The sequence below is a fragment of the Mustelus asterias genome, chromosome 10 (assembly GCF_964213995.1).
Source record: "Mustelus asterias chromosome 10, sMusAst1.hap1.1, whole genome shotgun sequence".
NCBI classification, from domain to species: domain Eukaryota; kingdom Metazoa; phylum Chordata; class Chondrichthyes; order Carcharhiniformes; family Triakidae; genus Mustelus; species Mustelus asterias.
In genome coordinates this window covers 78,514,351-78,535,986 of record NC_135810.1, presented here as the reverse complement: position 1 = coordinate 78,535,986, position 21,636 = coordinate 78,514,351, and the positions used below count along the sequence as shown (strand labels likewise).

The following is a 21,636-nucleotide window of genomic DNA, read 5'->3' as shown; positions in this document are numbered from 1 at the left end:
GGAAACTGCTCAGGCTGCAAAGATTTATAAAATTGGATCAGATTTCCTTCTTTATACTTGTCTTTCAGCATGTCATCTGATTGGAAATCAATAATTTCCATTTGAAATTGACTTGGGAGTGTTTCAACATTGCAGCCAAATGGATTTTGAAACAGCTTTACTTCACCTGTGTTTCCATCAAGATCAGAAAATCGTTCCTGAAATTGTTTTTGCAAGTCCTTAATGATTTCTGTTGCAAATGAAGAAGGAAATTCTGCTTTACTTTCTTCATGAAATTTTTCACAACATGGAAAATGAACCAAGTTATGAACTTTCAGCTGTCCTTGAAATAGCATCAATTTTGCCCCGAATGCCTTGACATGCGCGAATAGATCACAAATCAAATTTGTTTCACCTTGCAACTTCAGATTCAATTGATTCATATGGCCTGTCACGTCTGCAAAAAATGCCAATTTCCAAAGCCAGTCAGTGTTTGATAAAAGTGGTTCGGGTCGATTCTTCTCTGTGAGAAAGGAATAAATTTCCTCTCTGAGCTGAAAGAACCATGATAGAACCTTTCCACAACTAAGCCAGCGAACTGCTGTATAATAAGGCAAGTCACCGAACTCAGAATCAGTTTCTTTCAGAAAATCATGAAACTGGCGATGATTAAGCCCGTGAGATTGAATGAAATTCACAGTTGAAACAACAGGTTTCAGAACGCAAGACATATCCACATATTTTCTGCAGCACAATGCTTGTTGATGGATAATGCAATGCAGAAACATGGGCTTTGAGAATCCACCAACCTCACAAGACTTTTGTGATTTGTCCAACCAAACCTTTCTTCACCCCAGACATGTTCTTTCCTCCATCAATTGTCACGCATTGCAGTTTATTCCACTCCAGGTTATAGTCTAACACAGTTTTTTGCAATTCTTTTAAGATGTCTTCTCCAGTTACTGTGCTGTGTATGCTATGCACTGATGCCAATTCTTGTGTCACATTAAATTCACCGTCAATGCCACGGATGAATACTACGTGTTGTGACGTGTCACACACATTAGTCGATTCATCAAGTGCGAGAGAATACAACTGAAAATTTCTTGCTTTGTCTGCAATTTGATGAAATATATTGCTTCCTATATCCTCAATTCTACGAGCAACAGTATTTGGTGCAAGACTGATGATTTTGAACAGATTTGCTTTTTCTGGGCATAACTCTTCCACTGCTTCCATTATACACTCTTTGATGAGATCTCCATCGGTGAATGGCTTTCCTCTTTTAGCCAACACATAAGCTAGTTTGTAACTGGCCCTGGTTAAAGCTTCATTTTCAGTTATCTTCTGCGTAAAAAAAACTTGTTGGGAAAGCAACCTGCGTTGCATCGATTCAAATTTTTCCGAACGCTGTGTTCCTGTGAATTGGGAATAACTTGGTTCATGTTTGGTCTCATAGTGCCGACGTACATTGTACTCCTTCAAAACTGCAAGTTTCGTTGCATATGACACACAAGGCTTTATCACCTGCTTATACAAAGAAGTACTTTACACCCCATTCTTCATTAAACAGGCGGCACTCACTGTCCACTTTTCTTTTCTTTTTTCCTTCCATAATTGAATTGCCGCCGTCATTGTCATTGTTCTCGCTCATTTCAGACAGATGGAGCATACGGATTGGATAAAGCAGCTGTCACTCAGTCAATGCAGAGCGGCAATTGGATAACAGATGTCTCAATTTATTTAATTCATTTATTCATTTAATGAACTGTCAGTCACAGGACGGCAGCTCTGATTGGACAATAGGCCGGTGAAGAGAGCGGGGATTCCCATGGGTCCATCAGACACAGCACGGAGCGGCAGCAAATGTCCGGCCTGTGGCTTCCGCCCCCGCGTTCGGATCCTGAGTCAGCGGCGGGGTTCCGGACGCGGGAGTGTTTTCGGCAGCGGGAATCCCATCCCGCCCCACTGGCTGCGGGCCAGATGTAGCCCGCTGGCGGGCCGAATGTGGCCCGCGGGCCGTAGTTTGGAGACCCCTGGTTTAGGGCTTTATTTCATTAGATGCGTTTCCCGATTGCACCACAAATTAGGTTATAAGATTTGGAGCATCTCTCAGGATCAACCACTATGGCAGGAGACCAGACCAGGTCTGGTTGCAGCTCCAGCAGATTGAGCTTCTAACATCCATTAGCTTTGCATCCCGTGGTTTCGATCAAAGCTGATATGCAATCACATCAGTCCCAGATCTAGATCTTCATTCCAGCTCATGCCAAATGAAGTTTTTGTGGTAAACACTTGGAGGGATGTATTTCAGTCATTATTGTCTGCTCTAAGGAAAAGGAAAATTACTGGAGATGTCTTCTCTACATTTGAAATAAAAAAAGAAAGTACCGGAAGAACTTGGGCAGTATCTGCAGAGAAAGGGAAAATTTACCTGATTTACAAAATGCTGATAGTTTTCTGTTCCTGTAAACATTTAAATTTCAAACTTTTCGGTCACAACTCCACCCATGCATTTATCCAGGCATGTGTAAAGCTCACTTCCAAACAGGCCAATTAAACTCGAGCCAAGCAGAGGCTAAATAATTGAAATGATGCTGTCTGTCCACCAACTGTGGTATATTTGTGCTTTTTGAAGTTTCGTACCTTTCTCACAAGTTCCAGTTCTTGTGCTGTTAGCTGCAGCTGGTGTTTCTCATTTTGAAGTTGCTTTTTAAATTCTTCAACTTCTTTCAGCAGTGCATGATTTTCCTGAAGAATACAGTTTTTGCATATATATTAACAACTTGGGGGAAAGAAGGTAAATCCTTGAGAAAATGACTTGGACAATTCCATAGGATGCACCTAAAACATAAGACATATGCCTATGTGATGTTTCCATTACCTTGAATGCCTGCTCCTTAAGTAGCTTTAAGGCCTCGAGCTCCTTTTCGGCAGCTGCCTTGGCTTTCTCAGATTCTAATATCTGTGCTTCCAGCTGTCTGGTATTTGATTGCAAAGTTCCCAAATGAGCAACCATATCTTCTTTATCTGAAACCAACTGTTTGTGCTGAATGGAAGGCATTGGAAATATAACATTTGATTAATTCAGAAATAAGTCAGCAGTGAATTTCTCTATTTATCTTGGGTGTCTTTTTGCACATTGCATTAAATCAGGAGGTCCAAGAGTAATCAACTGTAACGTTCTTACCTTGTCTCTACTACAACTGCTAACTGCAAAGAAACTCTGACTTGCCAGATTATTTCCAGTCCCCCCACCCCCAAATAAATGTTATAGAATATACAGATTTTTAAAAAATCTATCAAGGATGCAGGTGAGATAGATTAATGGGTCTTTTGGAAGAATTAGAATGGGCCAAGCAACCTCTCTGGTCGGGAATGACCCAGAGCTGGGTTTATAGCCTCAAACTTCATTCAAGATGGAATGTTCATTGTTTTGCTTCTCTTACCCACATGGTGCCATAGCATTCAGATACTGATACCCACTTCAGTAATAGAGGATATTGTTTGGGCAAAAATGAAACACAATTGTTGTATGGCAGAATACACCTCTTTGTTCAGAGCACTTTTGAAATTCCTAAGAATGGGCATACATTACTACAATGGACTACAATCCAAGATATCTCATTAACATTTCTAATTTTATAAATTAATGTACCTTAAAAAAATTGAAAAAAAAACAATGATCTTTGATTTATTTAGTGCAAACAACACTAAGATTTGCAGTTGCCTGACATAGCACATGCAACTCAACTGCTTATGGATCTTAAAGAAGAAAGAATGCAGGAGTGCTATTCACTGTGCAAGGTTCAAGAAGGCTGCTTTGCACATTGTTTCATTCAATTGCACACTAGAAGTACAGTGAACCACCTATCTTTACTAAAATTTGGAGGTCATATAATCCTGTTCTTCACAAGATTGTTCCTGAAAGATCACTGAGTCCACCTTCATTCATTCTGAAATGTTGATTAAACCATCTCTTCTGCATCCTTGGTATACAGATACATTTATTTATGTTTACTCAGCATTTCAAAAAACAAATTAAATTACATTCAAGGGCAAGACCATAATTTTCAAATCTCATTTCATACTAAAAAGTTAGGCAACATTAGGAGGCAAAGAACTGGCAAAAATCCCATTGGCTGTACCTGATGCTATTAACATGGAAATATATAAAATGTTTCATGTGCTGTTGCTCACATATGATAAACACAATTGATAGAAGTTCAGGAGACAATATTCTTCACTTTTACAACATTTTGAAATAGAGAATTCCCAAGTCATCTGTGAACATGCAAAGCAAAATGGCAACTGGTTGTACTCACGTTCACTTAAAACGTGAATTATTTTTGACAACTGTGGTAAACTAAGCATTTTTCTTTCAGCGAATACACCTTTAACTATGCATTGCTAAAAAGCAATCCAGTGTCTCGAGGAGAAAAGCAACCTTTATTCCCCCAATTGGCAGTACAGAGCTTGAATATTACTGAAAAGAGAGGCATGTTGCCAAACCACTTTGCCTTGTACTTATCAGTACAAATGTAAGAATGCCAAATTTTAAACGGTCGCAACAGTTTATACTACAGGAACAAAAGGGGCTGATTGTTGATCGCTTGAGAAGCCTATAGTTAGCCATTGCTTTCTCCAAGGCAACACTTCAGCCAGAGTTGTCTTGCCAACCAATCAGCACCTTTTGTTCCTGTATATAAACTGTTGTGACCGTTTGAAATTTGGCATCCTTGCATTTCTTCTGAAGAGCACAAATTGAAAAACCTAGGCAACACGTCGCATTTCAGCAACATTCAACTTTTCTTTTGCATGTTAGGTTGTTTGGGGATGGAGGGGTTGGAATCTGCAGGCATTTTCCATGATTTTCTTTGGCTTAAAAACATGAGTAGCCTATTTTCCAAAAAAAGGCAATTTTCACTTTTTCCAGAGGATTTGAATGCACTGAAAATATGACTTGTTAAATGCATTGCCATTTATAGCTACATTACAGTCATATATTTTATAATACTGAATAATAACTTCCAACAGATTACTATCAAGCGACACACTGAAAATAATCAAAATAGTCTGATGTAAAAGAAGTGAACTTCATTAAAATTTCCATTCGTAAAGGTTTGCTCAATTGTACACAGCAGCACGAAGCATTGAATTGCTTTGTTTCCATGAATCTGGGCTCACCTCTCCCACAATACTCTGCTAGAATCCCTTCAGCCGGACTTTCACCATGTCCACAGCACAGAGATCATCATGAACAAAGTCAACAGTGGTATTCTTTGAGATCTCATTCATGATACCTGCGCCTCCTTCTCCTCTCTGCAGCAATGGACATGGTTGACCACTCAGTCTAGCTCCAAAGCCTCCCCTAAATGATATACCTCATAGAAAAGCCATTTCATGGCTTCACTTCTACATGTTCTCATTTTAATCAACACACCACCAGTAATGGCATCTCTGCATATCCTCAAGAAACTTCTGAGCTCCCCAAAGTCTCATCCGTTGTCCCCTCCTTTTCCTCACTTGTCTCTCGAGTAAAATTATCCGTAGGGATTGGGTCGGTTTCTGTAGATCTGTTGATGATGCCCAACTCTATCTTCTCATATAATTCTTAACTTAGTGACTACCTGTATTTTGTCAGATTACTATCTGAACAGAGTCTTGAATAATGATTCTAATTGAATCTGGGAAGACCAAAGTCATCCTTTGATTTCCTATAAAGAACTGTTTCCCCACCGCCACCCATTCTGGCTACTTACTAAGATCAAACCGCATGGTACACAATCTTGATCTTTTGCCAAACTTTAAGCTTCAAATAGTTTATGATACCCATTGTCAAGACCATTTATTTTCACTTGCACAAGATTTATTGCATCTGTCCTTATCCCTTTCCACTGCTGCTGAAAGCCTAATCTATGCTTTTGTTATGTGGATACTTCATTTCCCCAAACCACTCCACCACACTGTTGTCAAGATCCAACGTCCATAAATCATCCAGAACTCCCTTGTTCGCACTGAGTATATAAATTCTCATGAAGTTCCTCCTTTGCTCTCCATCTCATCTCACTCTATGACAAACGTACTCCCACATCCCTAGCTTCTAATTCCTCTGCTCTGCTACTTATGATGTGCATTTCAGCAGTCTTAGTCCCACTATTTCTAACTCTTTCCCTAAATCCTTTCACCTTGCCACTTCTCCCCAGTTACAACTATTTGCAAAAACCTAGTACATCAATCATGCTTTTTGACACCTTTAACTCATTGTTGTGCACCCTTTTTAAAGAATCATCGTTTTTTTTCTATGTTAATGGGGCTTTAGAAATGTACATTATTGCCATTGTCACTGCTGACGATTTGTATAAGATCTTGTAACAAGGGTTCATAGCAGTTATTTAAACATTGTTACCCAGTTGAAATAGGTGAAGGTGCATTGTGAACATCTATATTTTACCAATGAAAAAATTGTTGTTCAGTAGGCAGCAGTACAGGAAAACAGCCTCGCACCTGTTGAAGACATCCATGTAGGTGCTGCGTAAGCTCCTCCACCTGACGTTCACAGTTATTTGCTCGTTCTTTTTCTATATCCAGTTTTTCTTCTTGTTTCTCGTATTCTAGCAAAAGGTTCTGAGCCAAAGAAACATTATCTTAAGTAAGCTGTAGCATTTAAAGAAGTTAAAGTTACTCTGTGCTATAAACATTATTTTTCGTCAATTTAGTTGTCTTATTTTAAGCAGCAAATGCTTTACTAGGCTTTGCTCCTGAGTAGCTGCGTCGTAGACAAGGGAGGTCCAAGGCTGGATACTGGTCTGACTTATCAGTTTCCTGTAGGAGCAGGGGTAAGAATGTCTTAGAGCCGTGGGTTGGGAAAGTTAATACAAAAAAAAACCTGACAAACCTTCCAGCCTTTATTTCTATTCAGTTGGATGCGCATTTGTAGATGTTGTTGAGCAGAATCTTTTTGGCTGTTACTGCCTTCATGTAGGCTGTGCTTAAAGGTTTATACATGGCTAATGGCCGTGTAGGTGAGACATCAGACACTAACTGGTACCTGTGGGACCATGGCTCAGTAAAGAGTTAACAGCATTAAAACATTTGGGGGAAAAATTGAAAAAAAGTGTTGTTTCCTCACATGGAGAAGATAACTATCAGCAGTCTACAGCTGAGCATATGGCCATTTGCAAGCCTGAACTCACTTGTGATAAGTACTCAAACTCTGGAGCAACGTATGCCAGAAAACTTGCAATCAATCAATCATCAGCAAGGAATACAATTCAGGGTGAAATTGAAATCAGAAGTAATATAAATATGCTGAATTGATCCAGCTCAATGAAATGTCTCGGAATGATGACTATCTTTATTCCAGTCAATCGTCCAAGTTGCTCTAATTAACATAATAATTATTCTTCCAACAATTATAGCAGCTGGTGAGACCATAGCTAGTTTAATATTTTTGGATCCATTGTTTTTACCCAAAAACAAGCTATCAAGCAGTGATTAGAAGTAGGAAATTCATAGTGGGGCTCAAATCACCATCATCTGAGAGATAAAAGCTGATGTGGACTGGAACTTGAAATCTTGGAGCAGTTTTACTGAAAGAAATGATGTCCTTGTATTAATGATAATAATGGAATTGGTAGGGTTGCTTTTTTGTTCTCATTCTTTAATCAGCGCATGTCAAGGGAATATTAACAACCACAATTCATCAGTTTTCAAATGTACATAATTTATCCATATCAGAAGCAATAGGAGAACCGGACTCAGTATGTCTCCTCAGTTGAACTACTACTCATGGTCTCTTTTAATCGTCTCCAAGTTTTACTTTATGTACTTTGCTAAGCAAACATAACAGCACCTCATGTGGAACTTTATTGTAGGTTTTCTGAAAAGATAAAATATAGGTCTTTCCACTCCCCACTTTGAATGTCACTTTCGCAGAAAGGAAATGCAGAGTTAGAGACAGGTCAGACTTTCTCAGTCTTTTCCCATTTTCCTGCCTACAATTTAAAGTAATTAATAACATACCTTGTAGCTTTCTGCTCCATGCATAATGTCTTTTATGGAAGACGACAATCTGTCTCGCTCAGACTTTACGATTTCCATCTCTTCTGTTAACAGTAGCACCTAATTGAAAATAAACATCTCTTTATACAAAGAGCATAATGTGCAGACACTAATTTTAAATGGAAACAGAACATTTTGACTGGATACTTTACCTGTTTTTTACTGGTATCAAGTTCTTTTTTGGCTTTCACAGCTACAGCTTTAATCTTGTTTATTCGGTTTTCCTTGTCATTGCTTACTTTTTCTAGAGCAACTGTTTAAAATTGAAACATTACAAATAAGTCAACCACGATTATTCTTTCAGTCCTTTTTTTTTAAATCATTGCTCTTAGATTATCACTTTTATGGGGTTGCTCAAATTAAAGCAAACATTGATACTGATCAAGAGTTTCCTTTTGGGTCACAGAGTGGTTATAGATTGAGTGCAATGTAAACAAACTGGAGTTTAGCAAGTGTGGAATTCAAAAAGGGAAGGATGTATTGTTTTTCGCCTCCAATGTTTAAGAAAGGGAATAGAAATGACCCTGGTAATTATAGACCGGTTAGTCTTACTTCGGTGGTTGGTAAGTTGATGGAAAAGGTCCTTAGGGATGGGATTTACGACCATTTAGAAAGGTGCGGATTAATCCGGGATAGTCAGCACGGATTCGTGAAGGGCAAGTCATGCCTCACAAATTTGATAGAATTTTTTGAGGAGGTAACTCAGTGTGTTGATGAAGGTAGGGCAGTTGATGTCATATACATGGATTTTAGTAAGGCGTTTGATAAGGTCCCCCATGGTCGGCTTATGATGAAAGTAAGGAGGTGTGGGATAGAGGGAAAGTTGGCCCTTTGGATAGATAACTGGCTATCTGTTCGAAGACAGAGGGTGGTGGTGGATGGAAAATTTTCGGACTGGAGGCAGGTTGCTAGCGGAGTGCCACAGGGATCAGTGCTTGGTCCTCTGCTATTTGTGATTTTTATTAATGACTTAGAGGAGGGGGCTGAAAGGTGGATCAGTAAATTTGCTGATGACACCAAGATTGGTGGATGAGGTGGAGGGCTGTTGTAGACTGCAAAGAGACATAGATAGGATGCAAAGCTGGGCTGAAAAATGGCAGATGGAGTTTAACCCTGATAAATGTGAAGTGATTCATTTTGGTAGGACAAATTTAAATGTGGATTACAGGGTCAAAGGTAGGATTCTGAAGACTGTGGAGGAACAGAGAGATCTTGGGGTCCATATCCACAGATCTCTGAAGGTTGCCACTCAAGTGGATAGAGCTGTGAAGAAGGCCTATAGTGTGTTAGCTTTTATTAACAGGGGGTTGGAGTTTAAGAGGCGTGGGGTTATGCTGCAACTGTACAGGACCTTGGTGAGACCACATTTGGAATATTGTGTGCAGTTCTGGCCACCTCACTATAAGAAGGATGTGGAAGCGTTGGAAAGAATGCAAAGGAGATTTACCAGGATGCTGCCTGGTTTGGAGGGTAGGTCTTATGAGGAAAGGTTGAGGGAGCTAGGGCTGTTCTCTCTGGAGCGGACGAGGTTGAGGGGAGACTTAATAGAGTTTATAAAATGATGAATGGGATAGATAGAGTGAACGTTCAAAGACTATTTCCTCGGGTGGATGGAGCTATTACAAGGGGGCATAACTATAGGGTTCATGGTGGGAGATATAGGATGTCCGAGGTAGGTTCTTTACGCAGAGAATGGTTGGGGTGTGGAACGGACTGCCTGCAGTGATAGTGGAGTCAGACACTTTAGGAGCATTTAAACGGTTATTGGATAGGCACATGGAGCAGACCAGGATGGTAGGGAGTGGGATAGCTTGATCTTGGTTTCAGATAAAGCTCGGCACAACATCGTGGGCCGAAGGGCCTGTTCTGTGCTGTACTGTTCTATGTTCTAATACCTGTAAACCTGAAGCTGTATGTAAAGTTTTTGTCTGGAGTTTTAATGCTTCATGGGGGCAAGTGTGTAGTTTAAAAAAAGTAAAAATAGTGAATCTAGACTAAGATACAGCAGAGCAGATTGCCTGTCTAGACTGTAGTGTGTGGGAGTTTGTGGGCAGTGAAATTGTTCCATGTGAACACAACCACAGTAGACATCTACAACTCGAATCTCTGGCTCAAACATGAAATTGGAGTGAGTCCTGGGGTCAGTCTGACACAAGGGAGGGGAAAGGTATCTGGACAGCTTGCTCCAGACATTGATCACATCTTGTAGAGGGATACAGGTTCAAAACAGGGTTGGTATGTTATTGTACACACTGAGGGGGAGGTAAGAGAACGTGGATTGGCAAAAAACTGATTCGGTCCAAAAGGTACAATGTACTTTCCACTCATGAGGATAAGGATGAAGACGGTCAAAATAACAATCAGAATGTTGACCACGACAAAGAGAAAAACATAGGGAGCACTGTAGATAGAAACAGACAATTACAAAGATGTATTAACTGAATGGGCTAAACAGTGGCAAATGAATTCCAAAGCAGGCAAATTCCAAAGATGACAAAGAGGTCATCCATCTTGGACCTAAGGAGGATAGAATAGCGTACTTTCTGAAAAGTGAAAGCTAGAAATGGTGCAAGAGACTTGGAGGTTCATGTGCATAAATCATCAGTGTCAGCTATGTTGCCTCTGAATCACAAGGCTCTGGGTTCAAGTCCCACTCCAGCATTTTGGTCACTAAAATCCTCCTCCTGTTCCTAAATTCCAATCAGGATGCAAACTGCATTCAAATCTGTGCCAACTTTGGAGAATGTTTTCCTCCTCAATTGTCCACTCAAATTAATTTGCACATCACCAAATGTAAATTTCATTAAGCGTGGTAACCTGGTGCAGCTTTATTATTGTAGCTGAAAATGGATTTATCATACAATTTTTAAATCAGTGTCAAGTCTATTACCTGTATGTAACACAATTTTAAATAACTGAAAATAACTTTTAGAAATTTAACTATCGAGAGCCAGTTATTAGTTGCAGAGGTCAGTTTTCAGTAAGTCAGAATATATTTTAAAGCTTTTAAAACTGACCTATCAGTGTTCTTATGCCAAAAAGTTTACTTCTAAGAACCTCCTCAAGGGAAAACAGGCACAATTCGTGGAAACCCATGATGGTGCTTTAACTTGATCTGGGAGTGTGGCCAATTTTGCAGACAGTGTCAGTGTGATGTTACTAACGTGGTGCAAGCATTTGCAGAAATTCTATTTGTATGGGATATAATTTGTGCTTTAAATTCCTCCATCTTTTGCATGGCTTGACCATTTTCGGTCAAATTACACCAAAACATCCAACTCATTCCAGTGGAAACTCCTGTGCAATTTGAATAGTAATAACTTGTTAAACAGAAATAAGGTTTTATCAACAGAAGGCTCACAAAAATCATATACAAGTCTCTGTATGAACTAGATATTGCAATTTCAGTTTTTCTCTATACTAATTTTTAAGATATATTCTAGTGACTAGATGTAATTTATCAAATGGCCATGTTTATTTTTAGGCTGCCACAAAAGGACATTCAGTAAAGCACATACCACTGCCCCACTGTGTTAACTGAATGTTATTACAATTATGCAGTTCTTCCTCAAAGCTTTTCCCTGACTGGTTGATGCTCTGTAACTGTGGTGGGCGAGTGGAATCGGCTGCCGTCAGTGGTGGTGGAGGCGAACTCAATAGGGTCTTTTAAGAGACTCCTTGATGAGTACATGGAGCTTAATAGGATGGAGGGTTATAGGTAGGTCTAGAAGGTAGGGATGTGTTCGGCACAGCTTGTGGGCCGAAGGGCCTGTTTGTGCTGTTGTTTTTCTATGTTTCTATGTTTCTAACTACAATGCTGAAAAAAAATATTTTTTATTAAGAGCTTCCATCACTGAGGGGGCTTCAGACCAATCCGCAACCAATAACCTGCTCTGAAAATTCTGCCCACATTTTGATAATTGTGACAAATAGCACCACAACAGCTGAGGCAATCCATAACATCCTAAAAAAGTCAAGTGTGCCCTATCTTCCAGTGTTAGCTGATCCTTTAAAATTTTGCAGGATCCATATCCATATCTTTACCAAAAACTAATTGGTTCTTCCTTCAGCCATACCCTGTGTATCAAGTTTATTTGAAGTCCGTCGTTAGTTAAGAATCTCAGCAACCCATCCAGAAGTCAGTAAACACTGTTGATCAGTCAGTCAATCTCATTTAAACTGTCTCTCTCACACAAAGGATTCCAGTCTTCACCTTCCAAGATCTAGCCGAGCAATTCCTTCCAAATGTAGCTCCAACTCAGAAAGCCTCAATGATAGCCCACCTCACAGGTTTCATTCTAGTCTCCTGAGATTTCATGCAGGTTAGGTGGATTGGCCATGCTAAATCACCCCCTGGTATCCAGGGATTTGTGGGTTAGGTGGATTAGCCAATGTAAATGCATGGGGTTACAGGGATGGAGTGGGTAGGCCTGGGTAAAATGCTCTTTCAGAGAGTTGATGCAGACTCGATGGGCCGAATGGCCTCCTCCTGCACTTTGGGATTCTATGATTTGTCTGGGTTTCCGAGTCAGCATGTCTACAGCAATTCTCAAGCACAACTTAAACTCTTCAGCCACATTGAGCAAAATGCTACTGTTGCCCCAACGGCCTGTAGCATGGAATCACCAACATTTCACTACTTTCTTGGATCTTCAGGGTTCTCCCAAGCCCCCACATGTAAACACTGACCACTGAAACCCTTTTTCTGCTTGGAGCCTCTTTCTCAGTTCCTCCCTCTCTTCCTTCTGAACTGGGACTTCTCCCTGTCTGTCTGAGATTCTTCTCGATTATGGTGCCCTATTTCTGGATCACATGATCCCATTCCCACACCATTTTCCTCTTATGCAGACTCAGTGGGCCAGTCCTTGGCCGGAAGAACTACATCACACCAGATTACACATGCACCGCCTGCTCCCAGCCCCGTGCGAAACTGCTGAGGCATGCTTGGAGTCATTTCACGTTCAGCAGTGGAGGTAATTAATGTGCAGCTGGAAGATTGGAGGTTTAAGATTGTACTTTTAAGGTTGACGAAAAACATCGTTTTATTGCAAAAGTGTATCGCCCTTCTGCCGGGTGGAACTTTAAAAAAAAATCACACTCCAGCTTCGAAAATGAATGTAGAACCTGGTTAATGACAATAAAATCATAGATATCAATTACTTTTCACTATATGCTAGTCAGAATAGGTGATGTGCAAAAACAATGTGAATCTTGCTTGCTGGTATCCTTTGAAAATTAACTGCAGTTAATTGGTGAATCCTAGATGTTTAAATTAATTCCAACAATGCTAACTTGTATTTCCACGGCACTTAAAACACTCAAGATGTTTCAGAGTCAATTCAAAACAAAATATAACAAGCCACTAAGGGGATATTAGAGTAGATGGCCAAAAGCTGGGTCAAAGTAAGTTTCAAGGAATGTCTTAATGGAGGAAGGCAAAGTTGCACGGTGAAGAGGTTTAGGGTGGGAATTCCAGAGCTTGAGGCTGGGTAGCTGAAGGCACAGCCATTAATGGAAGAGTGATTAAAATCAAGGATGTTCAAATGGTTAGAATTGGAGGTTTAGATATCTCAGAAGGTTGTAGGACTGGACGAGATTATGGAGATAGGGATGCACCAGACTACGGAGGAATTTGAAAGCAAGGATGTGAATTTTAAAATAGAGCTGATGCTTGACCAGGTGCTTGGTAGATCAGCAAGCACAGGGGTAAATGGAAGAACAGGATTTGGCACAATCTAGGACACAGGTAGCTGAGTTTTGGATTTCCTATTTTATTCACAAGTTTTTAGCTTTGATAAGTGTTTGTTGGTCCAACATAAGTAACATTAATTTATGAATTCCATCCCATTCTCCCAATTCCTCTGTTGCATCTGTCCTCATGATGGAACCTGCCACACCAATGCTTCCGACATATTTTCCTTTATCCTCAACCAAGGAATTCCACCCATTGTGGTTGGCAGGGCCCTCCACCACATCCGATTCATTTCACGCACTTCTGCACTCATCCTTTCCTATCCCTCCCATCCCACCAGAGTATAGCAGCAGGAGTAAGCGATTCAGTCCATCTATCATGCAATATGATCATGGCTGATCATCCGCTTCAATGCCTTGTTCCTCACACTATCCTCATATCCCTTTATGTCATTAGTATTTAGAAATCTGTCAGCCTGTGCTTTAAACATACTTAATGCCTGAGCTTCCACAGCCCTCTGGGGTAATGAATTCCAAAGATACACACCCCTCTCAAGTAAAAGAATTTCTCCTCTTCTCGATCCTAAATGGCTTCCTTTTTACTTTAACTTGTGTCCCCTGGTAGGAGACTCCCCAACCAGGAAAAACATCTTACCTGCATCTACCCTCTTGATCTCTAAGTATTTTGTAATCACATTTAATTCTTTGAAACTCTAGAGAATATAGGCCCACTTCCCACAATGTTTCTTCATTGGATCGTCTTGCCATCCTGGGAACAAGTCTGGTTAACCTTGATTGGACTTCCACTAAGGTCAGGTATTTTGCTTTTGTAAAAATGTTTCCTCCAGGTGCTCTGGTTTCCTCCCACAGTCCAAAGATGTGCGGGTTAGGGGGATTGGCCATGCTAAATTGCCCCTTAGTGTCAGGGGGACTAGCTAGGTAAATGCATAGGATTATGGGGATAGGGCCTGGGTGGGATTGTGGTCGGTGCAGACTCGATGGGCCAAATGGCCTCCTTCTATGATTCTATGAACTGACTGAAGTGTCACAATTTAAAAGGCAAACATGAAACCAAAGGACTTGTGACATATAAATGGAACAAAGCATTCTTACTTGTTTTATTTTCAATTAAAGTTTCTTCTAAAGTCAAAATGCATAAAAGTATAAAATAACATTGGTTTAACAAGATTAGACACATTGGACGTGGATGAGGGTGATTCTCAGCCCACATTTGCTGTCAGAGAGAACGGCGATGCAGGCTGAAAACCTGAAGAGAATCGGGAAACGCCATTCTCTCTGGAGAAATTGCATTCCGCGATTTTCCCCACCCCTTTGCCGGTGACACCAAAGACCTCTGTAGTAGGGTGGGGGAGGTTATTTCTAGGTCTGATCAGGGTGCCCTTTAAAAATGGCACAGTGATCTCAGTGCAACCAGCTTTACAGGTGTGTCTGGGCCCGTCCCTCAGAATGATGGCATGAAAACACGCTCCCCCGTTTTATTTTGATAAAGTGCCATATGATCTGGAGAGAAGCACACTGGTTTTCAGTCAGACCCTTTTTTGGTAAGATTCTGCCCGGAGTGTGGCTCACTACAGTTAGATCAATGCACCATGGATCAATGTCAGAATCAAGTTGTAGGACAACTGAACAACCAAATTTAACTGCTAATGGGAAAAAAATCAAAAATATTTTAGGAAAAACATTCAATTCCCATACAATACATTACTGAATACTTACACTTTAAATTTCAATGCAAGTTAGAGGAACGGAAAGGAAACCATACCTATTTTGTGATTCAATTCTGCAATAGTGCTTTGTAAGGTATTATCCTCATTAGATGTTTTCTGCATCAAATCCTGTATCGAATGCAAGAAAACAAAGGTTATCTCCATTCTTTAGCTGTTTTATAGTTTGGTATTAACAGAGAAAATAGGTGCAGGAGTAGGCCATTATGCCTTTTGAATCCTGACCATCCCTTCTACACTATATACATCATGAAGTTTCTTGAAACAGCAAGCAAAATACCAGTACCCTTTTTCATCAAATTGCAAGATGTCAGCCATTTTCCTCTGCATTATATAAAATTTGCTGCTCAAATTCAATTTCAAATGTGAAAAAAATGAGTATTCACATGAAGACCAAAAACAGCTTCAAACAGCTTAAATTCAGTTGAAGTGGAAGAAAACTTAACTTTATTCCAAATTCAATTAATTATTTTCTTATTTCAGTATCGGTGCAAAAAGTTTGCATTTAACAACAAATTTATTTATAAATGTTTTTGTTTGGTAGTTGCAGGCATTTTCATCTTGTCGAGCCTACCGCTCATATTAAAGAATTCCTCAAAGATTCTATACGGACCACACTTTGGAGAAATTCAATTATTTGACAAAGTTAATCATGGTACAGTGTCAGGACTTGGGGGTGGTGGGAGGTGGGTAAAAGATTAAAATTCAGAACAATGCAAATTAACAATGAGCCACAAAAGGGTTTGAATCTAGGATTAATCATTTAAAGTTCTATCGCAATCCCTTTCGCCATGTTAATTTTTAAATGAAGGAACAAACAAAACTTCATAAAGAATAAAATAGTTTCAAATCAATCTGGCTATTGTGCAGTGATGGTTTGCTAACATCTGCTTTCCAAGTAGGTAGTCAGTACTAAAGAAATTATGCATTGCATATAAACTAGATGCCAATGAAAAATCAAACATATGTCTCCTACAGTTGCACCATGGCATCATTCTCTTCATTATATTAATGAACATATTTGAGCAAGACATCTTGGGATGACAGTGGATGCACATTAATCATTCCTGGTTCTCAGCGAGATGATAAAAAGGATTCCATATTTCCTGGAAGCTTAGCTTAAATTCAGACACTTGGGCAACAAAAAGATTTTGACATTTCATAAGGCTATTAGACTACAACACACACTATTCAGACAGATTATATATTTTAATCTCATTTAATATCTTTAAATTTTCATATAAATGGTTACCTTCAATCTCTGAAGCTCCTCTTTAAACTTTGATAGCTCAGACTCTTTTTCATTTAATTGGCACTTTAACTGTTCCTCTTTCTCTTCTGTTGCTTCTTTTCCAGTTTTCTCGTTCTGTTCTTTCTTTTCTGTATCCAAGTTCTCAAGCTTCTCTGTGACATTCTGAATTTGAACAAGCAGATCCTCATTTTCCTGGGTGATTTTTTCACTGAGGTTCTGTAACTCCAACAAATCTCTTTGCAATCCTTCCTTATCTAACAGTGCTTCATCTAGATGCTTTTGCAAAAAAGCTCTCTCTTTTCTGAGGTCGTCTATTAAACAGCCGAGTTCTGCCTGTTGATCTCTATTTGCAGTTTCTTGTAATTCCAATTCTTGCTGCAATTGTAGTATGCGCTCATTGCACTGCAACACTGTGGATGGCTTTTCATCCATAATCTTTGTCACAGATATCTCCAGTAATTGCACTGCCTCAATTATGTCTAACTCAGGACCATCATTTGCAAAACTAAAGACTTCTTTTTCAAGGATATTAATTATTTTGAGTCTTACATCACAAAGTTTCTGTTTAGCAACTCCATCTGCTAGTTGAAGATTGTCTCTTTCCTGAGTCAGAATTTGTAGCTGTTTATTGAGATCTTGAAGTTTTTCTTCATTTTCATTTTGTAAATTGAACATAGCCGTATCTTTTTGTAAAACTTCCTTTTCTTTTTCTAACTTTGTAATAATGTCTTCCAGATTCTGTGTCTGGGAGTCCAAGTGTTCTTTCTCAGTTACAAGAGCTCCTAATTTGTTTTCCATATCACCTAGCTTTTGACAAGTAGATTCCTTTTCTGAAACCGCCTTTTCCAACTGACATGCAATTTCATCTAACCTTTGTTGCAATTCACATTTGTCCTTATCCAGTACTTGTATTTGCTGTTGAAATTCTGCACATTTATCCTGCTCCTCCACAAGAGATTGCTTCAAACTATTGATTGACTCTTCAGAGTCCCTTGTTGTTGTGATTAGTTCCTCTTTTTCTTTGATTAAAGTGCCCACTTGCTCTTGCAAGTTGTTTAAGTTTGCCTCCCTCTGCTGTATTAAAGATGTCAACTCTTGATTCTTCTCTTGAAAATTACTTACAGTTTGCTTCAATTCTTTAGCCTCTTCAACCTCAGCCTGCAGCCTGTTTGTAGTCTCCAGGAGAGAATCTTTCTCATTAAAAATTCTTCTCAGTTTCTGCTGCAGGTCGTGAATTTCATCAGATTGTTGCTGCTTCATAACTTCAAACTCATAACTGATCTTCGAAGCAGATTCTCCTAATTCAGTCTGCAATGTTTCCATTGTTTTACGCAAGTTTTCATATTGACCCTGTACCTCCTCTTTCTCCTCCAATAATGTTTGGCACCGCTTCTTCAAATTGTCTATTTCAAGAAGCGATTCCAGTTTCTCTTTTTCAGCTGCAGTAGCTAATGTTTGCTCAAGGACTGTAATATCTTGTTTATGTTGTTCTGTTGTAATCTGCATTTCATAGGAATGCTGGGCCACTGCCATTTCACAACGGTCATTAGCTAATTGAAGTTCATCTGTCAATTTTGTAACCATATTCATATATTCTTCTTTGGATAGCTGGAGTTCATTTATCTTAAATTCCCAGTCCTCTCGCTCATGGAAGAATTCCTTTTTAGTGTGGTGCAGTTCCACCTGTAGCTTCTCTTTTGCATCTTTCATATAGGAAAGTTCATCCTGTAGCAAACTTTGCTGCAATTCTAATTTTTTCACAAAATTCCCAAGATACTTGATCTGTTCATTTGATTCAGAAGCTGCTTCATTTGGGATTTCTTTTCGGGCTTCATTTTGTTCTTCTGTCATTTTTCTTAACTGCTCCTCCAGTTGATTCAGCTGATGTTCATAGTTGGTCCTATTAGCAATCTCTTCATTCTCAAGACTTTTTTCTTTTATTAAATGTTTCTCCGTTAAATCTTGTTCCAACAGCTTAAGTTCCCCCTCATGCGCTTTGACGGCAGATTCAAACTGTTGCTTCAATATTGTCACTTCTTCAAGATGGGAGACTTGGATTATTTGAAACTCCTTCTGGAGTTCCGCCAATTCACTTTCCTTTTTAGCAACAGCATCTTCATTATTTTCTTGTAATCTTCTAGTTTCTTCCTTTTGCTTCTCAGCAAGAGCTTCTAATTGTTGTTTCAACTGTAATATCTGATCCTCAGAAGCAATTTTAACTGCACTGAATTCTTCTCTTAGTCTCTTTGCTTCAGTTTGCTGAGCTGAGTAGACTTCAAGTTGTTGTTCAAGTTGTCCAATGCGGGTACTATGCTTCAGGTTTGACGCTTGAAGTTCATTTTCTAACCTGGTTACTTCCTCGATGTGTTTTGCACGAGCAGCTTCCAATTCCCCATGCAAAGCTTCAATTTTGTTTAAATGCTGCTTTTTTAACAATTCCATCTCCTCCTGGAATTCTGTTGCTCTTGACAATGCATCCTTAAAAGTATAAAATACATTTTAATCACAGTTCATGGAAAATTGCTCTGTTCACTTCAAACTGAAGTTGTACTAATATTCATCTGAACAGTTTGTAAACGTAGAAGAATATGATAATCTGTAAGATTAAAGGAGAAGTTTTTTTTAAACATTACACAAAAGCTACAATGATCCTCACAGGTTTGAAGCATCTTAACATACATTACATCAGCAACCATAGAATTGACTCGCGTTCAAATGTCTACAAAGTGTAAATTTTTGCTACTAAATGCAAACAAAAAAGCCAATTCTTTTCTCTGTCAAAGGTAAGCTATGACATTTAAGAATGAAATATTTCTGCTTGAGCAGAGATAGCCACTGACATCAGAGCATACATAGAACACAGTTACTGAGCTGAAACAGGCTACACTCTCAGTACAGTATTCATCTAAACCAGTTCACTTAATGCAGTAACCACTTAGTAACAAATGCTTGAAATACTTGTCCCAGCATTTGCAAAGCAGAAAGCTTCTCTAAATGATCCTTTGCCCTTTTCAGATGCTGATGGACAAGCTGCATGTTTGCAGCATTTTCTAAAAGGACACAATAATTTAACAAAATTTATACATCAGAGACAGAAAAGAAAAAGGGGATGCTAATGTATTAAAAATCTACATGCTTTAAAAAAAAATCTTACAATAACCAAATTGTCTTGCTTCAGACACACTTATAGTTACAGTTTTAAGATCAGGAAGTACACTGGCAATCTTTTTTTGGGAACAGTAGCACTGTGGCAAAGTTACTGGACTAAGATCCAGAAGCTCAGCCAATGCTTTGGAGACAAGTTCAAATACTACCATGGTAACTGGTGAACTTTAAATTCAATTAATAATAATCTGGAATAAAAGTTCTTTCAGTTCTGGCAACCAGGAACCTATAAAACGCATGTAAACCCACCTGGTTCACTCAAACTTCAAGAGAGAAAATCTGCTCTCATGTCTGGTCTGGTTTGCATGTGATTCTGGGCTCACAGCAATATAGTAGACTGAACTGTCCTCTGAAATAGCCCAGCAAGTCACTCAGTTGTATCAGAACAAATACAGAAAAGTTGAAAACAAATTAAACAGAAAGGCTCCCTGGTATCAACCCAGGCACCAGAAACGACAAAGGTATACCTGTTGACCCTGTTCACAAAAAATAGGACAAATCCAATCTGGCCAATTACCACCCCACTAGTCTACTCTCAATCATCAAACTCATGGAACATGTTGTCGACAGTGCGATCATATGGCACTTACGCAGCAACTACCTGCTCACCAATGCTGAATTTGGGTTCTGCTGGGGACACTTGACTCCTGACCTCATTAGGGAGCCTTGGTCCATGAAAAAGGAAGAGTTGAATTCTAGAGGGGAGGTGAATGTGACTGCATTTGACATCAAGGCAGCATTTAACGAGTGTAGCATTAAGGACTCTTAGATAAATGGAATTCAATTGGAATCATACCCAGGACAAAGGAAGATAGTTGTGATTGTTGGAGGTCTATGATCACAGCCTCAGGATGTTACTACAGGAGTTTCTCAGGGTAGTGTCCTACACCCAAAGATCTTCAGCTGTTTCATCAATGGCCTTCCCTCCATCCTAAGGTCAGAAGTAGGACTATGTACTGATGATTTCACAATGTTCAGCACCGTCTATGACTCCTCAAATACTCAAGTACTCTGTGCCCATATGCAGCAAGACATGAACAACATTCAGGCTTGGGCTGGTAAGTGGCAAGTAACATCCATACTACACAAGTGCCAGGCAATGACTATCTTCCACAAGAGAAATTCTAAACATCTCCCATTGTTCAATGATATTAACATTGTTGAATTCCCCCACTATCAAAATCCTGAGCTACTATTAACTAGCAACGTTGCATCAGCCATGTAATACTTCTGTTGCAAAAGCAGGTCAGAGGCTGGGAATTCTGAGGTGAGGAACTCACTTTCTGATTCCCCAAAGCTTATCAACCATCGACAAGGTACAAGTCAGTGGTGTAATGGAATACTCTTCACTTTTCTGGATGAGTGCAGCTCCAACAACACTTAAGAAGCTTGACACCATCCAATTCAAAGCAGCCTGCTTAATCAGCAGCCAATCCACCAATTTAAACAATCAATCCCTCTACCACCAGAGCACAGTAGCCGAAATGTGCACCATCTACAGGGTACACTGTTGCAACATGCCAAGTCTTCTTCAATAGCACCTCCAAAGTCATGATCTCTACCACCTAGAAGGACCAGGGCAGCAGACACATGATAACACTACCACCTGTAAGTTCTCCTCCAAGTCGCTCATCATCCTGACTTGGAACTATACTGCTGTCCCTTCATTACTGGAAGTCAAAAACCTGCATTCTCTTTACTGACAAGAACTGTGGGTGTACCGACAACCCATGGATTGCA

At 39.5% G+C, this 21,636-nt stretch overlaps 1 protein-coding gene across 6 annotated transcripts in view; it reads right to left on the bottom strand.

Moving 5' to 3' along the window:
- Nucleotides 1–21,636, bottom strand: part of gcc2 (GRIP and coiled-coil domain containing 2) — a 64,172-nt gene that overhangs the window by 27,943 nt on the left and 14,593 nt on the right. For 5 of the 6 annotated variants that reach the window (XR_013498880.1, XM_078221981.1, XM_078221984.1 and 2 more), the window contains 7 exons: nucleotides 16,732–19,209; nucleotides 15,518–15,590; nucleotides 8,196–8,296; nucleotides 8,005–8,103; nucleotides 6,487–6,606; nucleotides 2,864–3,028; nucleotides 2,626–2,730 (listed from right to left, as the gene is read on the bottom strand). Coding sequence is in view for 5 of the 6 variants with exons in the window: in XM_078221981.1 (XP_078078107.1) it covers nucleotides 2,626–2,730; nucleotides 2,864–3,028; nucleotides 6,487–6,606; nucleotides 8,005–8,103; nucleotides 8,196–8,296; nucleotides 15,518–15,590; nucleotides 16,732–19,209 (3,141 nt within the window). In the remaining variant the exon portion in view is untranslated. The remainder of the gene's footprint in view (nucleotides 1–2,625; nucleotides 2,731–2,863; nucleotides 3,029–6,486; nucleotides 6,607–8,004; nucleotides 8,104–8,195; nucleotides 8,297–15,517; nucleotides 15,591–16,731; nucleotides 19,210–21,636) is intronic. The other variant, XM_078221982.1, reaches the window with a different exon arrangement.